The 16,726-nt window shown below is 39.7% G+C and overlaps 2 protein-coding genes across 3 annotated transcripts; one reads left to right on the top strand and one right to left on the bottom strand.

The window, feature by feature from the left end:
- The first annotated feature begins 5,974 nt into the window (after positions 1-5,974).
- LOC121908607 (mitochondrial ubiquitin ligase activator of nfkb 1-A) lies at positions 5,975-9,478 on the top strand. 2 transcript variants are annotated; one of them, XM_042428774.1, is made up of 5 exons: positions 5,975-6,060; positions 6,216-6,339; positions 6,442-6,529; positions 6,637-6,757; positions 6,839-9,478. In XM_042428774.1, exons 2-5 carry the CDS (start codon positions 6,223-6,225, stop codon positions 7,323-7,325), a joined length of 813 nt encoding a protein of 270 aa, XP_042284708.1. In that variant the 5' UTR covers positions 5,975-6,060; positions 6,216-6,222; the 3' UTR covers positions 7,326-9,478. The 2 variants fall into 2 exon arrangements, with proteins under 2 accessions (XP_042284708.1, XP_042284710.1); XM_042428776.1 differs by having other exon boundaries at positions 5,976-6,060; positions 6,221-6,339.
- eif2b5 (eukaryotic translation initiation factor 2B, subunit 5 epsilon) lies at positions 9,314-16,589 on the bottom strand. Its single transcript, XM_042428772.1, has 16 exons — positions 16,383-16,589; positions 15,358-15,482; positions 15,084-15,269; positions 14,744-14,921; positions 14,233-14,313; positions 14,076-14,153; positions 13,656-13,968; positions 13,396-13,541; positions 12,479-12,623; positions 12,285-12,386; positions 12,083-12,184; positions 11,466-11,556; positions 11,247-11,370; positions 11,033-11,158; positions 10,730-10,840; positions 9,314-9,586 (listed from the first exon to the last, which is right to left on the bottom strand). Exons 1-16 carry the CDS (start codon positions 16,572-16,574, stop codon positions 9,524-9,526), a joined length of 2,163 nt encoding a protein of 720 aa, XP_042284706.1. The 5' UTR covers positions 16,575-16,589; the 3' UTR covers positions 9,314-9,523.
- Positions 16,590-16,726: the final 137 nt, after the last annotated feature.

The following is a 16,726-nucleotide window of genomic DNA, read 5'->3' as shown; positions in this document are numbered from 1 at the left end:
GTTTCTGCTCCCTCTGGAATTTCCTCACAATGCAAGTGAAAAAACATGCATTTGTGTGTCACCGGTCAGGTGGTTGCTCTGTCATTGTGCACCAATGTGCATAAGACTGAAAAGATGAGGATTGTGTTAATTTACTTCCAACCAAACTGATAACAATGCACAGAATCAGTCTTTGTTTCACCATACACTGACTCCTCCTGTGGCACTATGCATATGCTTCAACATGTGCTTTACTGCTCTGGTTTTACTATCAGCGGGTGACTCACCGAGGCTTATGAGAGCTTTGATGGATGTCAGACTAACCTTCCACTGGGAGGAAAGTCAAATGTTTGAGCTCTTGCGTTCAGCTGGATAAATCTTGTGGAATTTCAGGAGAGACAGAAAGCTTCTTTCCATTCTCAGTTTTTTCTTTTTTGGTTCATCCATAAAGATGTTTGCTGCTGTCTGAGGCCTTTTTTGACAACGTTTTCAAAGGTTAATGATATGCACACTTTTATAACATTGCCTGTGATAGCGTACAATGACATAGTGTTTCAGAAAGAGTTAATTTGCTGGAGATTAATAGTGTCTCTGTCAAGGTAATTATGACACGTAGGTGTAATTACTGCAGACATTTGACACCATGTGTTTGTCACTCTCTCATGCCTGTTGGAGCAGTGCTTTTTTGCCACTGTGTCTCAAAATTAAGAACACATTTCTCATATAACCTCTGCCATAAAGATGATCTTTGCTTCTTTGGTCAAAGGTTTTCTTTTTCTCTGCCAAAAAAAGACAAACATGTTGACATTTTGTTTTCTATGTACCATCTGTCTCAGTTTGCACTGTAAGGTCAGTGAAATTCTTCCTGTTTTGTGCCACAAAGTATCATTTACAAAATCTGAACTTGTATTATTTATTGTAGTAAATTGCTACGTATCTCACCTTAAACACACAAATTCAATCTTCTCTCTACCTCCTCAGAATCAACCTGTGAGTTCATTGAGATACATGAGCTCTGAGATGATGATATGAGTTGAGGAATCGACCTATGAGTCATGCAAAAAACACCCCACATATCTTTAATAGAGGCAACGATGGTAAGTATGAAGGTGCATCAAACTGAAATGAAGATCAGAGAGTGAAATTATCTTCCCAGCAGGGAAACCCAGAGCAATGTTAATCTGTTTGTGAGTGCACTGATAAGAATGTCCATAAATCTTGATAAAACATTGAGATGAACCATACAACATTGGTTTGTTAAAAAAAGGCTATTTTTGGTGTTATCTCGTGGGTGTTGGAATTATTTGAATGTGTTTTCTCAACCATGTCATCCATTAATTAAAATGAAAACACGTAAATCAAAAAAACTGCAGGAAAGCAGCCTGCACCCAACAGTGACGATATGTTTTAGTGTTTAGTGTTTTAGCAGCAGCTTCCTGCATGGACACACATAAATGGATTTACCACCTGAACTCAGAAGACTTTTGAGTGATTTGAGTCATGCAGCTCATTTTTAGTCGTGTTAGCGGTGTGGCTCGAGGGATCACTTTGTCTTATCTGTCATCTGGTCGGTCCACAGCTTGGGTCAGATTGAAGTATGTCAACAACTATTGGATTGATTGCCATGAAAGTTTGAGCAGAAATTCATGTTCCCCAGAGAAAGAATCCTATTGACTTTGGTGTCTCCCTGACTTTTCCTCTAGTACCTCATTGAGATTGACATTTGTGATTCTGAGTGAAATATCTCCTCAACATTCATATCTCCCTCAGGATGAATTGTAATCACTTTGGTTAGCCCTGACTTCCAACAGTGGTGGAAGAAGTACTCAAATCCTTTACTTAAGTACAAGTAGCCTATCAATACCACAATGAAAATACTTAATTACAAATAAATGTCCTGCATTTAACATCCTACTTAAGTAAAAGTACAGAAGTATTAGACTACCAGCTAAATATACTTAAAGTACTAAAGTAAAAGTATTCATTTTGCAGAAAATTGGGTTGTGACTTATATATCAAATACATTTAAAAGTCAATGCATAAGGAGCATTTTATAGCTGGTTGAGGTGGAGCTAGTTTGAACCACTTTATAAGAGTCACAGATAAATCTGAGGGGTCTTAAGATGATGGATTGGGTAGGAAAGAAGAAAAAACTACACACATTTCTGAAATTTTCAGAACTTTTCTTTAATCTTTGTGTTTTTGTGAAATATTGAAGAGTTTTACCTCTTTGGGCCTCAAACTGTTACTTATTTGAAACCATGTGAGGGGAAATTTAGAGGGGAAATGTCTTTTTGGTGGAGCTGCCAGCAAGTCCAAAATCTGAAACATGACAAGGAGACATAACTACACATTGTTTTTTTGTGAGGGGCAACAAGCTAAAAAGTTTGGGAACCACTGATTTAATCTAATGCAGTGTAATGTATAAGCTCATCATTATTTAAAATTTAAATCTGTAAAGTTAATGTACTTAGTGACATTCCTCCACTGTTTTCACAACAAATCACATTCCCATCAGCTTCAGCTGTACTTTGTTTTTAGTGCTAATTAGCAAAAGATGCTAAACTAAGATATTGAACATCATGATAAACATTAAACCTGCTAAGCATCATCATGTTAGCCCTGGCATTGTGAGCATGTTAGCATTTAGCTCACAGCACCACTGTGCCCACGCAGCTGCTGGCATAGCATAGCATAGTGTTTATTTAACACTACCAAACATCTTACTGAGGTCACATGTAAAGATCTGTCATGTGATCTCACAAGTGACATGAAATGGATCTTTTTGTCTGAAATGCCGAACACTCAACCTCACATTTTCAGGGCCACAAATTCTCCTCATGTCAGGAACCTAAAATGCAGACATGTGTTAATCATCCCTTATTATTGGACATCTGAAGCCACCCGTCCTCTACTGTCTTTCCAGTAGAGAAATAACACATGGAACCTTTGGCATAAAAATCCAGGCCTGCTGCTCTGACACCGTGTGTCTTGTATCCACTCTCACTCATCACTGAGAGGCAGCGCCAAAGGGAGTGTGCATCTTTGAAACAAATATGAGCGCCTTTAGAGCAGTGAGGATCAGAAAGACGGATTCAGTAACATTTTTTGCTGTTGCAATAAGAATAACAATGACTCATCCAAAGAAAATATAATGCAAGATATCTCTTTTTGTTTTGATTTCTTCTTCTCTCTCTCTTTTGCACTAATCCACTTCTATAACCACTGCATTCCCATGTAGATAACGCAGTTCTGGAGTTCACAGCTGCTTTCCAACTAGGTAGCATTACAGTAACTGGTCTGTTGTTAATTTATCTATAGACATATAAGACTGTTAGCCCTGTCAATGTCATCAGAGAGGTTTGTTCCATGCAGGTTTGGAGGAAATGTTCATGTATGTTTGAGTGAAAAGTGTTCCAACAATAAGAAAACTGAAAACTTATTATTTTGAACTGAAAACCATTCTGCTTTCAGCGAGCAGTCAAGGACAGACTGAAGGAATGAAGCAACACACATCATCAGTGCAAGCACTAAGTATAAGAAAGAGACAAAGGCAGCTCCAGTTGAAGGTGTCTTTGGTGGTATTTTCTCTTCTCTTCTCTTCTCTTCTCTTCTCTTCTCTTCTCTTCTCTTCTCTTCTCTTCTCTTCTCTTCTCTTCTCTTCTCTTCTCTTCTCTTCACTGCTATTTGTGGAAATGGATACACCAATGTAGATTTCTATGTCACCAACTCTTTTTCACAGACTGAAAAATAAAGAAGAGCTGAGAACAACAGATGAAGACAGCATTCAAATGACAGGAGAAAATATGAGCGCACATGTAAAACAGGTGTGTATTCACAGTCAAACACTGTTTGCCAAGAGACTGTCATCTGCTATTCAGCACACACAGACAGAGGGAGAGAAAAAGGAAGCTGGCAAAGTCAGTGATGCTTTACTGTTTGATTCATGAATGCGTTACATCAGCCAACGCTGGTCAGAGCAGCCTACAGTAAAAACATAATCAGTGGATTAGCTTCTGCAGAAGTGAGTCTGTTTAGCAGGTAATGTTGTGATGTCAGCAGCATGACAGTGGTTCCCAACCTTCTGGACCTTCTGTCCAGAGGATCACAAAGTAAAATTGAGAGGTCACAAGATGATCAGTAGGATAGGAAAGATGGAAAAATGTCATTCTGTTGCACAAAATTACATTCTTTGAATCTTTGTTTTGTTTTGTGAAATACAGGTTAGATTGACCTTACCAGGCTTCTAAAAGTTATTCAAATGAAGCAACCTGAGAAGGTTTCAAAGGAAAATTTTCTTTGCTGCTAGATATATGTAACCTGTGGCAGTAAGGCTATAGCTTTTGACATAAAAGCAGCATCACTGAGCCTTCAGATAACTGCTCATGACTCATGTCATGACTGCGTCATTCTGATTGGCAACATTAATCAGTATCACATCATGATAACAAGCAGTCAACCTATTAAACCGGTGTGAAACGTTCAAGACATAAAAGTCAAAGTGAGTCTCCTCGGGGAGCCTGGGCCACGTCAGGAGCCACACATTAGTGCTTTTTACCCCTTAATACCAAGCAATACACACATGGGTCCCTCATCACAGGAGGCATGGATATGAGTTGTTAACAGCTCAGTTAATGGAAGTACAGAGTGATATTCCCTTTCTCAAAATGTTTGATTTTAAACTACACAGTATTCCACAAGAAATAGCCAAGTAATTTAGTATTTCTTGTTTCCTATCCCAGTAATCATCTGTTGCTACAAGAGAGTTAAAACTAAAGCACATGTTCAGGTTTGTACAGAGTCCAGCAGGTGTTGTGGAGAATAGAGGGGTCCTTGTCCCACTGCCCTACATGCTGTGGGTCTGTAAAGCCTATTGAGACATTGTACAAACAGTAAAATTTGGGCTATACAAATAAAGCTGATTTGACTTGCTCCAGTGTCTTCATTCATTATTCCCTGTCTAAAGGAAAGTATACATTTCACAGCTATAGCTACTAGTTAACTTACAGGTTAAGATTTTACATACAAAACATATAATCAGTTTATAAAATATGATGCCTCATTACAGATTAAACTACCCAAAAGTATATTCTTTAATTAAAATGATACTCGACCATCTACAACATTAAAGTACTGCTGACATGTTAATGTATCAAAAATAATGGTCCAATTACATAATACTGATGGGTGATCCTGCAGATTGAACACTTTTACTTTTGTATCTAAGTGCATTTCTTCTTCTGTACTTTTTCTTGAGTGAAATTTTGAATGCAGGACTTTTATGTGTGTTATTGATACTTTTACTTAAAATTCCCCCCATATGAGCTTCACTGTGAAGAATGATGTATATGCAGAGTTTGACACCAGGAGGCTGTTTTCACATTCATCTGCTGAAGGGGGAAAGTTTCTCTGTGTTCAGCTTCTATGTTTAATGGAGTTTACACACAAGCATGATTTGTGATTGTCACAACTAGTTTGGAAACCAATAGTGGTTCAATAGTGAGTGTGATGAGGAAATTGAATCCTGCAGTGCACCTACACTGAGAATGAACTTTTGAGTGAAATATATATTTTCATATCCATAGATTCTGGATTTTAAAATCAGAGAGAAGGAAAATATGTAATTTTAAGATTTATTTTTAGGAGGTTATGTGACTTTTTTGTAGTAAAAACCATATCAGACATAAAATATTATGTTAAGCAGCATATTGTTGTATGTCATATAACATGCCTGGGGAGGAATTTTAAGAAAATGATTGGAAAACTTCTTCCACCCTTGGTTTTAAGTGATTTTGGGCTTAATACAATCGACAGTTTGAGAAGCCTACTGAAACCCAAAGGAAAAAAAAATCTTGTATTATACTATAATATTAAATTACATTAAATAAATACTTGGGTGCAAGAAAGTTATACAGAAGGACACTGCCGCCACCTAGTGGTCACAAAACTCATAAGTAAAATCCTGTTTGCATCCTATTGGCTGATGAAACGTGATGCAACGGGCAAACCAGGAAACCATGTAATTGTAGCTTTTGTTTTCGATTTATGTGACCGTGCCGGTTTCACCTGCAATTGTAACAGGTAAGTTTGGTTAAATTTATTATCCGTCCTTTATCTAATTATTCTTCAAAAACATACGACGTACTTTCACACTGATACTTACTGTGTGTACAGTAGTTTGCATTGACCTGTGCTGGCTGCATGTTTCCCTTATATTCCTTATTTCCTTACATCAGCACAGATATGGGTGACTTTCCTGTAAACCCTCTGGTTATAATCGGTGTAGGATCCAGCTTCGCCTTTTCTGGCCTGTTCTATCATTTATACCAAGAAAAGAAGAAAGAGTTGAAAAAGCTGAAGGCAAGTACATCATTGTCTTAAGGACTTTTCAACTATCAATACAACTCTGTTTTTTTGTTTGTACTTTTTTTGTGCACTGATTTAAACACTTCCTCATTTCAGGAAATACCCATTTTCAAACCAGATCAACATTTGGTCAGGGTACTGAAAGCGTCTCCCCACAAGAGGCTCCAGTATGTTGCTGTAGAAGGTACAAACATGTCTAGAAAATTAAAACTTTTTTTTAAAAAAATGCATTTTAGCACACAGTTTCCTGTCATTGAGATAACTGACAGATCTCTTCATGTCTGTTTCAAGGTCTGGTCCAGGCAGACGGGGAGCCTCTGGCCAGCCAGTTTGTCCCACGATGCTTTGGTGTGATTCAGAGGATAGCCGCAGAGGAACACTGGAAATACTGGAACACCCTCACCAGGACATGGTACATAAGACTGAGAAATAAAATTTAAAAAGTATTTATCAATCTACAAGCCCATTAATAACAGTGTTATTCCTTCTCCAGGAACTCTCGGACGATGAACTCGAAAGAAACCAAAAACTCTGTGCCCTTCAGTCTGGTCAGCCCTGGGGTCTACTTCACTGACTTGTATGTGAAGGTGCAGAACCCTCTGGAGGCCTCTGGGTGCTACTTGGAGAGGGTTTACCACCGAGTGAGACGCGCTGAGGAGGGCTTGGTGAACGTGGTGATGCAGGGCTTGAGCGGGGAGAAACCTGTGGCGATGGAGGAGAGCGAGGAGCTGCTGCGGGTGGGCACCACCCTGACTGGGTTTGGGGAGGTGGTGCTGGAGGGAGGCCAGGTGATGAGGCTGCAGGCCCCTCAGGATGGCCGCAAGTACATCCTGGTGCCCACTGACTACAGGAGCTTCATAGACGGGCACGAGAGTTCAGCCAGCATGTGGAAGACGCTGACTGCAGTTACTGGCATCACTGGAGCTTCTCTTTTAGCTCGAGTCATTTACAACCTGGTCAAAAAACAGGATGACAAATAGAAGTAGACCTGAAGAGGTGGAGCCTGCAGGTTTAACAGCTTCAAAGGCTGTCATGCAGCCTTTTGAGTGTCTCAATACTGCCTCAGGTGTTTTGTCAACAGACTCCATATTGCAGTCTTGATGCTAAGAGGAATCAGTTGCATGTCTTGATGTGTTTCACTGCTGACAGGTATTTCTTTATGTTGCAAAATGTAGCAACGCCCTAAAAGACCAGTTCACAGATTAAACCACTTGTCAAACTTTGCTTATCTATCTTGAAGTAAGAAGTAAGAATGCTTGTGGTTGTGAGTGGTTCTCAAGGACGCCCAAATTGATATCCATCAGGCCGCGGACCTGTATTTGATAAGATGTAGTCTCAGGGATCCCCATCTGATTAGATTTAGTTATTCCATAACTGTCTATACTGTAGATTGGCAGATTAACAATGAAGAGTGTGAAACCTATGAACAGAATCATCATTCTTATACATTTTATTGACTAGAAATCCATAAAATGATGAAATTAAAATATTTCCCATTTTTCTGGGGATCCCCTGGAGTGCCCTCAAGGACCACTGGGGGTCCCCAGACCCCAGGTTGAGAACCACTGTTTTAAAGAACCAACCTAAGAGTAAAAACTTGTTTAATCACATGTATGTTCACAACAGAATTAGAGGATTTATACATACAGCATATATCTGTACATCTGCCATATTGTTACTTTTTTAGAAAAAATCTTACATTTTACTTATTCTGCAAAAACGTGATTTTCCTTGTGTGAAATCCCTAATATCTCCAGTAATAATTAATAACAATCTATTTATAATAACAGTATATTAATAGGGATAATTGTGCAGCACTGTGACTTTGGGTTAAGATGTCGACCATGACCTGCAACGTCCCCTTCATCTGACTGAAGATTTGAATGAATCTCTCTCATTTCCTGTCATCTCTCCACTGTCGCTATCTGATAAAGCCATACGTGCCCCCCAAATAATTTAAAAATAGAGATAAATAGGGATGAAATAATAGGAGATTGACTGAAATGGAAACAAAATTGAACCCCGAAGTGGAGCAGGAAAAGAAATTCTGCTACACCAGATTAAACAGATTGGGATCATTTAGTACCACAATGACAAATACAGACAGAACAAAGTGGTTTCAAATGTTAAAACCAAATTCAAATATTAGACTGAAGGTACCCTTACCTGAATTATACTATATATCACATATTATCTCATTACTCATGATCAATGATATTTTATACAGTCACTCCCACACCTGTCTCAGAGTTGTGTGCTCAGCTGTTTCTATACTGTAGTCATCGAGGATCTACTCAACTTCAAAGCTTTTATTCTTAAATTGGAGTGAAAGTGAAAGATTCGTGTTTAGCTATGACAAATGAAAATAAGGTTAAAACCTGATCGTAGCCTCTTAGCTGTGATTAAATTATTTTTTCTTCAGTCACTGGACCATAAATGTCATAAGAGGCATGTGAAAAGAGATGTAACAACTCAGAGAGGCTTTAAATGCAGGATGTTTAACTAATTAATTAATTATAGGAGTAAAAGAAGGTCAGTTACTTAATCATGGGAACGTTATGTTTTTGTAATCAAAGAGGATTTTTATAATTTTAGATGAAAGTTTGTGTTACATTTGCTGTCAAAATCCAATCAAGCTTTTATTTTCCTAATCTTTTGTTTTTGTTTTTAAGATTTTAACTGTGAACCTGATCAAAGAAATATTATTTCATGATTGAAGTTTCCTGTTGTTTTGACAAGATGACATGAAAATCAAATTGGACTGAATCAGTTTAGCTGGTAATCTTCTACCTCTTAGATCATGGTGTTTTTACTGTATAATTTTATGAACTGCAGTCAGTGTTGTAGAAAATAAAACCACTTGTACACAATATTTTAAAAAAGTTAATGATTTTAGTCTTGTACTTAATTAAACTGCTTTTCAAAACTGTGTTGCAATACTTTATCCTGTGACTGAGACAAACGTGGCTTCAACATATTTCCTTTATTTGGATAGTGACATTCACAGCACACAGCCGTCACATGACGAGGCACTATGTGATAAGATGTATGTCAGCTGTACAGAGCAGATCCTGGTGTTTATTAGGAGCAGAAAGCTGTTGTAGAGGATAGAGCAAATTTCTTGACCAAGTTTTCAAGTTTAACAAAGTCATCTTTGTCCTTTCATAAGTGCTCCTCGTTATTCTCCTTCCTCCTCTGAAGACTCCTCAGCCTCCTCCAACCACTGGATGAACTTCTGAAGCTGTTGAGAGAGAATAAATACAAACAGGGCCGTCATAAATTCAGCATTACTGAAAGAGACATCAGGTTAGTTTAGGTGAACAAGTGTGGTTTACACATGCTCATGTTCAGGTATGGAAGACCAACTCTCTCTAAAAACAAATGTAGACACGAATAAATAAAATACATTTCAGGGTGTGATAGAGCAGACGCCTCATGGGCTTTCTAAAACATACAGCTAAACACACGGCTGCTGAAAAGGTCCAGCGTGTGTACTTAGACTTGCTTCTATGCAGGGATACTGTTCATAGGTATCACTGATTCACTACAGTTGTGTCAGAAGGTTCTTCCATTTAATGATATAGTTAGATTGTTTAGTGTATAAAAACCCAAATAACACACCCAATCTCTATATTTCTCTTAGACCATTTGAATTAGTAATTAATTATCATTAGGTCAGGTTTCATACACGTACAACTATAGTTTTTATGAGAATAGCCTAGTAAAAGGCAAAACTACAGGAAAAAAACTGAAAATATTAACAGATTAAATGTCCAGGAAGGACGGAAATAACTATTTTTAACTAATATTTCTTTGTCTATTTTTATTCAATTTCTATCTGCCTTATTTTAGAAAGGGTAAAAGTTATGTATATTATAACAAATGATTCCTACCCACATCAAAGTTATTTCTATTTGTGCTGCACTGGGACAAGTTGGGAACTTAAAGGTACCCTGTAGAGTTTCTGACCTCTAGTGATACACAGTCCTTCCACACTATCCACTGATCTGCAGGTGGCTTTAATGCACTAATAAATGCAACAATGCACCAACAAAGGAAGGGGAGAAGAAGACTGCAAGATGTAAACATGGATATAAACAATGCCGGATTTAAAATACTTAAAAATCAGCTTTGAAAATTTTTTATGAAGAAGGAAATGCATTCAACGCATTTGTTAGACCACAAGAATACACACATTTTTGGTGAATAAGACTCAATGCACACATAACTTTTGTTTGTTTAGAAGAAAACTCCACAGGGCTCCTTTAATATTATGTTTTTACATTGGTTTCCTACCCCAGCAACCGGACATTCAACTTGTTTATTGTATAATGGTGAGTCCTGTGTCTTCACTGAGCCTGCTATCACTGTATCTAGCACCTACCCCTTGGTTCTTGCGCAGCTGTCTGCTCTTGTCAGAGGTAGCTCCCTGGGAAAACCAGCGTAGTATCATGTCCTCCTCCAGGATCTCCAGCTGGTACATGTTCATCAGGACCTGGATTAAAAATAATGCAGCATTTTCAGCTCCAGGCTTGATGAACACACAGGAAACACTGCACAGTTATAAGCATCCCAGTGGCTAGTAAACAACCAATATCATGTCTGGTAATCTGAGATGACTTTAACAATAAACTGTTACATCTCAGCAGATTCCTGATTATACATGATAGTGTTGATTGAGCCTGACCTTGACCATAGCAGGCCAGTGGCTCTCCTGCTCCAGGAAGTGCTCCTCGAAGGCAGCCAGACAGTCCAGATGGTCCTGTGCTCTCTTCACATAATTCTTAAACACTGGCGCCCATTTCTTCAATAACTAAGAGGAGAACAAAGAAAAAAAGTAAAGTATTTGTCTTCCCTGCATCCTCTCTGTCAAGTGTACGGTAACATGAGAAAATAATCACCGGCAGGAGGAGAGCAACATATTGGGATGGGGTGAGCTGTGGGCCCTGCTGCTGGAACGGGAACTCCAACAGCACTCTGGTTAAAATCTGCATCACCTCCTTCAGACTGATATTGTAGGCGTACCTTGAAAGAAAGAAAGCACGTCAAACTCAACGTGAGACATCAATCTCTTTAAGAGTGAGCTACTTAAATGTCAGCAATTATTAGTGACTCCTTACTTCAGAGAGTTGATCTCGAGTACAAGGTTGTCACAGCTGATATTTTCTTCCAAGCCTCTCTGCAGAGTCCCCAACACCTCCATCTGGAAGACTGAACATGAACAGAAGAGGGACGAGAGTCAGAGGGGAGGAAGTCTAGACTCTCTACACATTGAGGAGATTTAAGTCCTCATTGAAATCATAGATGGCCATCTGTAGGTAAGTGTAAAAAGGTTATATTCATTAATCACCTAAAACACAGGCAACGAAAGATGAATACAAATGCACAGATGTGTTCTTGTGAGCACATAGTGATCATTGCAGGGAGAAGCACTAGAACAAGAAATTAAAACTTGAATGATATCATCTTAAGGGGTAAACTGCTGCCACTGAGAACCACCATCTAATGCAATACATGTGTGTATACTTTAAGTTCTAAAACAAGACAATTAGATGACTTAAGTGAACTTTATTATGAGACCACCATGTTTCAGCTTGTGGCCTCTATCAGCTTAAGTGACAGACTAATTAGACTACTGAGAGGTAGGCTATCATAATTGGTTTTGTGTCATTGGCCAGCAGGGGGCAGTCAGTCACATGGTTCTGCAAGCAGGTGAGCTCAACAACTTGAATCCCACCTTTGACATCATCCATCTCAGGGGAGGGGATCACTGGATCGTCAGGACCATCCGGCTCACTGTCCTCGCTTTCGCTCTCAGGGTCAGGGTTCAACACCAAGCCTGGAGAACAAGAAATAAAACACAGGCTGTTGGAACTCAGGACTGCAGCATTGTGGGAATTGCCGTTTTACAGACTCATGGATTGACTAAACAGCCCTACCCCAGAGACACTGCGACAGCTCTTCGTCCTCCGTGTCATCCAGACTACTGGCCTTCCAGATGTAGCCTTTTCCCTCTGCTCCAACCTCTGCTGGGTTGAAAACTGGAGGACAGAAGAAAATAGAGCTCACTACCAGACACATTTAAGCAGTTTTTTTTTTTTTTTAAATGTATCAATACTGAATCAATACACACCTTTCTGTTTGGTCTTGTCTTTATTGTGCCCGACCTCAGCATCGTCACTGAGGAATTCATCGTCATCCTCTTCCTCCTCCTCCTCTGGGTGGTGCATGGACACCACAGTGGCTTCTGGTAGAGAGATGTTTGGTCCAATCACCACCTTGAAAACGGTTCACAGGCAAATGAAGTGTGGAGATATTTCTAGTTATATTGTAGCTCCACCACCATCAAAACACCCTCACAGTTAAGCCAGAACATTTTAAAATACTGACACAGAGAGATGCAAGTGAGTAGGTCTTAGCAACAAACGAGTCTTCTGGACTACCTCTAACTTCTCACAGACTTAGGAGCTACTTTAAGTGACATGCTCTTTACATTCTCCCTTACTTGGCCAAGGAGGAGCTACTTTTAACCATAAATGACTCAATCCAATTTTTGAGAAATACTCCTATTTGTTGTCTTGTCAAGAGCTAGATGAGAAGATCAATATCAGTCTCATGCCTGTACAGTAAATATGTAGCAACAGCCAGCAGTGGGTTAGCTTAGCTTAGCACAAAGACAGGAAACAGCTAGCCTGGCTCTGTCTATGTGCCAAAATAATTCTCTCCTGGTTGCCTGGCAACCTCACAGTGATGACAGGACTTCAGGAGGTCACTGTGCCCGGCCAAGAAATAATAAATAAATAACCAGCTGCTTTACACATATGAGAGTGGTATCAATTATCTTATCTAACTCTCTGCAAGAAAGGAAGAATTTCCCAAAATGTCAAAGTATTTCTTTAATTTCTGTTTTATGGTATAATCAACTATTTTTAAATCTGCTGCCAAAACATAGGAACCAATAACACCAAGTACAGTGCTCAAAACTTGTACATTTAGCTGACATGGTTATTTAAAATTAGAAAAATCTGTGAAAATATATGCTTTACTTACATTGTATGCCAGGACACACTGTTTATTAAGCGTCACGCCTACTTTGACCTCAACATTGTCACAGACCACGGACTGGCTGATCTTCACATTACTAGCAATGTGGACATTGTTCCAGATGTAGGCATGGTCCAAGATTACATTGTCACCTATTAAAATAAAAAAAGAAAGAGTTTTTAACTTCACTTTTATCAACCAACATATTCCAAATCTATTCTTTTCAAACACTTTTAGTTTTGGATCTTGCTGGCCAGCGAGCATACCTATGGTACAGTTGTTACCGATGACACTGTTGGAAATGCAACAGTTGGCACCGATGCTGGTGTCACAGCCGATGAGAACGTTCTCCTCCATCTGGCTGCCGTGGCCCAGGCTGACCCCTGACCCTCTGTAGACATTGTGGCGAGAGTACGTGCAGTTCCGTCCTTTCTGGTCTGTAAAATTGGACTCGGGGGTGAGGGGGTAAACCCACCGCCGCACGAGGTCCGACGACACTGAATCATACATGAGCAAGTTGGACACTCGGACACCGTAACCATCCCTGGTGACATGCATGTGTATCTGGTTTCCCATAATCTGAATTGAATGAAAGAAAATAAATTGTGACATGAGCTGCACTAAATGTCATTTGTTGCATTTACGTAATCCAGATTTAAAAAAAAATAACTATTGCAGTTTAATACCTCTTCATTGACCAACATCCCTCTGACAAAGTCATTCCTAGTCTGGTAGTCAAAATTGTCAGTGAAGAGCTCAGCAACCTGAGAAATGAGGACAAAACGCTGTTAGCACATTAAAAAGTAGGAGCTCAACAGTTCTTGTCTCTGGCTGTAAACTGACCTGTGGCGAGCAGATACTGATGTGGCAGTCCAGGAGGTCATGTCTGATTTCAAACTCATCACTGGCACTGTGGAAAATGTTCTGTAAAACACAAGGAGGAGCAACAGTGATTCAGTATTGCACTTCCATATACTAGTAGACTTGTGACAATCAGATAAAAAAAAAGTCAAAATGAATGCAGCAGACTCAGAGATATTCTTATTTTTAGTCCAAAGAATGTGTCGAGCTAGATCCTACTAATTGGAATGCAATAGTTTATTTTACTGAATTCTTTCTGCCTGTTAATGCCTTACATTTCAAACACCACAAATCCACTTGTAACTCAGGCTTTCTATCAAAAAGTTGTAGTCTCCAAGCCCAAGCAGAGAATTTTCTTAGACTTGACTCCCCCAGAGCCCCAGAAGATATTCTGTTTGCACAGGCTCGATAGTACTCCCCATGACAAATTCACTAAATGTGCAAAATCACAAGAGTGCACCTTTAAAAATGTGATTATAAAACTCTCAGTTACCATGGGGAACTGCAGCTTCTTCAGCCCCTGTGTCTTCTGGTAGTGTAAAATCCGCTGGCTCTTGCTGTCCATAGCAATAATTACGTCGTCTTCCTCACAGCGAGACCTGTGACCTGGTGATGATTCTTTGAACATCATCGTCATCACCGAGACGTTCTTCTCCATCTTTCGACGATGCCTGAAGTGCAAAAAAAAGACTTAATGAAAAAAGATCCAGTCGTTTAAGTTGTTTACGGTGTCTCACACCAAGCGACAGAACAGAGCTTAAAGGTAGTACAGGAGATCATTTACATCATCATCTCTTTCAACTTTATATAAGTCAGATCAGATGGTGTCTTACCTGTGCTCCTGCAGTGCCTGGCTGATGTCAATATTCGATACCACATCTCCGTAGACCAACACAAAGTCTGAGCGCACAAGGGACTTTGCGTCAACATCCCTTAGCACATCCCCAAGGGAGCGGTACAGCTCTGAGGTGATGATGTGGACTGTGTTTGGAGAGGTTGGTCGACACCACTTTGACTTCCTATCAGACACAAAGACAGATTAAAACCTTTTTCATTGAGCATAATATGCACCGAGGTGGCTCCTCACAAAGCATGAGTGAAACTTACAGTAAGTGTTCCTTGATCTTACTGGACATCCAGCAGCAGAAGACAAATGTTTCCTGCACCCCGGTGGAAGTGAGGAACTCCAGGGTGTAGTCGATCATGGCAGCATTACCCAGCGGCAGCAGAGCCTGTCACCAGAGGAAATGAGACAGAAGACAAGTCAGCAAGACTAGTGCAGTAACCTTACAGCCTCATGATGGAGGCTGAAACTATCTCCACAAGCATTATGAAACAGAACAAACAGTTCAATCAAAGGGCCTGAATGCTGCTGGGTTTTTTAAATATACTGTATATAGTTTATTTATGAAATTTTGCCTTTTTTACAACACAAAAAACAAAAACAAACAAGTGGACATGACAAAGTAGAACAAAATCAGCTCACAGAAAAAAGTACACGCATGCATGTCACTCCCCACAATGACTGAAATGTCTTTAGGTGGATTGAGGATCACACATAGAGTCCATAGAAGAACCAAGACCAAGTGAGGTCGAGGAAGGCCTCAGACAAAGGCTTTACAACTAAAATCCTGCGGATCAAATCTACATACTATAAAATACAGTACAATACAGTCGGATACAATCAGTTCCCAAGTTGACACTTCACCTTCCTAATATGTTCAATAGAGGATCCCCAGATCTTAATTAACTTAGGGTAAGTATTGGACAGAATATTTTGAATTTCTTCAAGGTATAGACAAGAAACTATGTAATTTAGCCATTTTAAAGCAGAAACTGATTTCCACTCCCTCAGTATAACCCTCTTTGCTATGATTATACCAGACATGAGGGCTTGTTGTTTGAAGAGTCAAAGAGTAGTTGGAGAAACCCGAAATCACAGAGAGACTGTCAGGATTTAGCTGTCTGCTTTATATGTCGCTGTACAAATGAAAAAATGTCATCCTATATGAATGTTGCAGGTTTAAATGTGTTAACGTGGTTTCGTCAGTGTCACTGCAGCCCTGTCACTGTTTACAGCATGGACATGTTAGCCACTGTTAGCTTTCCAGTTAGCTTAGCTCGCTGCTTACCCGCGGCTGGTCTTTAGTCACCGGGAAAAACCTCCGGTTGAAGCTGTCAGCGACTAAAACAGCCTGCAGCGGCTGCTCTTCTTCTTCCTGCTCACCTGCACCTTTTCTACCTGGGAGGCCAGAGCCTGAGCGACTCTGTTTTCCCCCTTTACCGGCCATGTTTGACGTCCTGATGCTAACCAACTCTGTCATCAGAAAAACCTACGGTGGCGGCGATGGGACAATTTCGATTTTCGAGTTTGTAGTGAAGTGAAAATGACAACACAATCATCACAGTGTCAGGGATGGGTTACACATCACAGTCTTATGCTCAACTGCATTTCTATGACTTATGTTTGATTTTT

This window comes from Thunnus maccoyii, chromosome 12, assembly GCF_910596095.1.
Source record: "Thunnus maccoyii chromosome 12, fThuMac1.1, whole genome shotgun sequence".
NCBI lineage: Eukaryota > Metazoa > Chordata > Actinopteri > Scombriformes > Scombridae > Thunnus > Thunnus maccoyii.
This window is presented reverse-complemented; position numbering and strand designations above follow the sequence as displayed.

Coding starts and splice junctions, on each gene's coding strand:
- eif2b5 (XM_042428772.1), bottom strand. CDS start 16,574: ATGACAGAGTTGGTTAGCATCAGGACGTCAAACATGGCCGGTAAAGGG. Junction 15,270..15,357: donor AAGATCAAGGAACACTTACT/GTAAGTTTCACT, acceptor TGTGTCTGATAG/GAAGTCAAAGTGGTGTCGAC. Junction 13,969..14,075: donor GGATGTTGGTCAATGAAGAG/GTATTAAACTGC, acceptor CATTCAATTCAG/ATTATGGGAAACCAGATACA.
- LOC121908607 (XM_042428774.1), top strand. CDS start 6,223: ATGGGTGACTTTCCTGTAAACCCTCTGGTTATAATCGGTGTAGGATCC. Junction 6,340..6,441: donor AAGAGTTGAAAAAGCTGAAG/GCAAGTACATCA, acceptor TCCTCATTTCAG/GAAATACCCATTTTCAAACC. Junction 6,530..6,636: donor CCAGTATGTTGCTGTAGAAG/GTACAAACATGT, acceptor GTCTGTTTCAAG/GTCTGGTCCAGGCAGACGGG.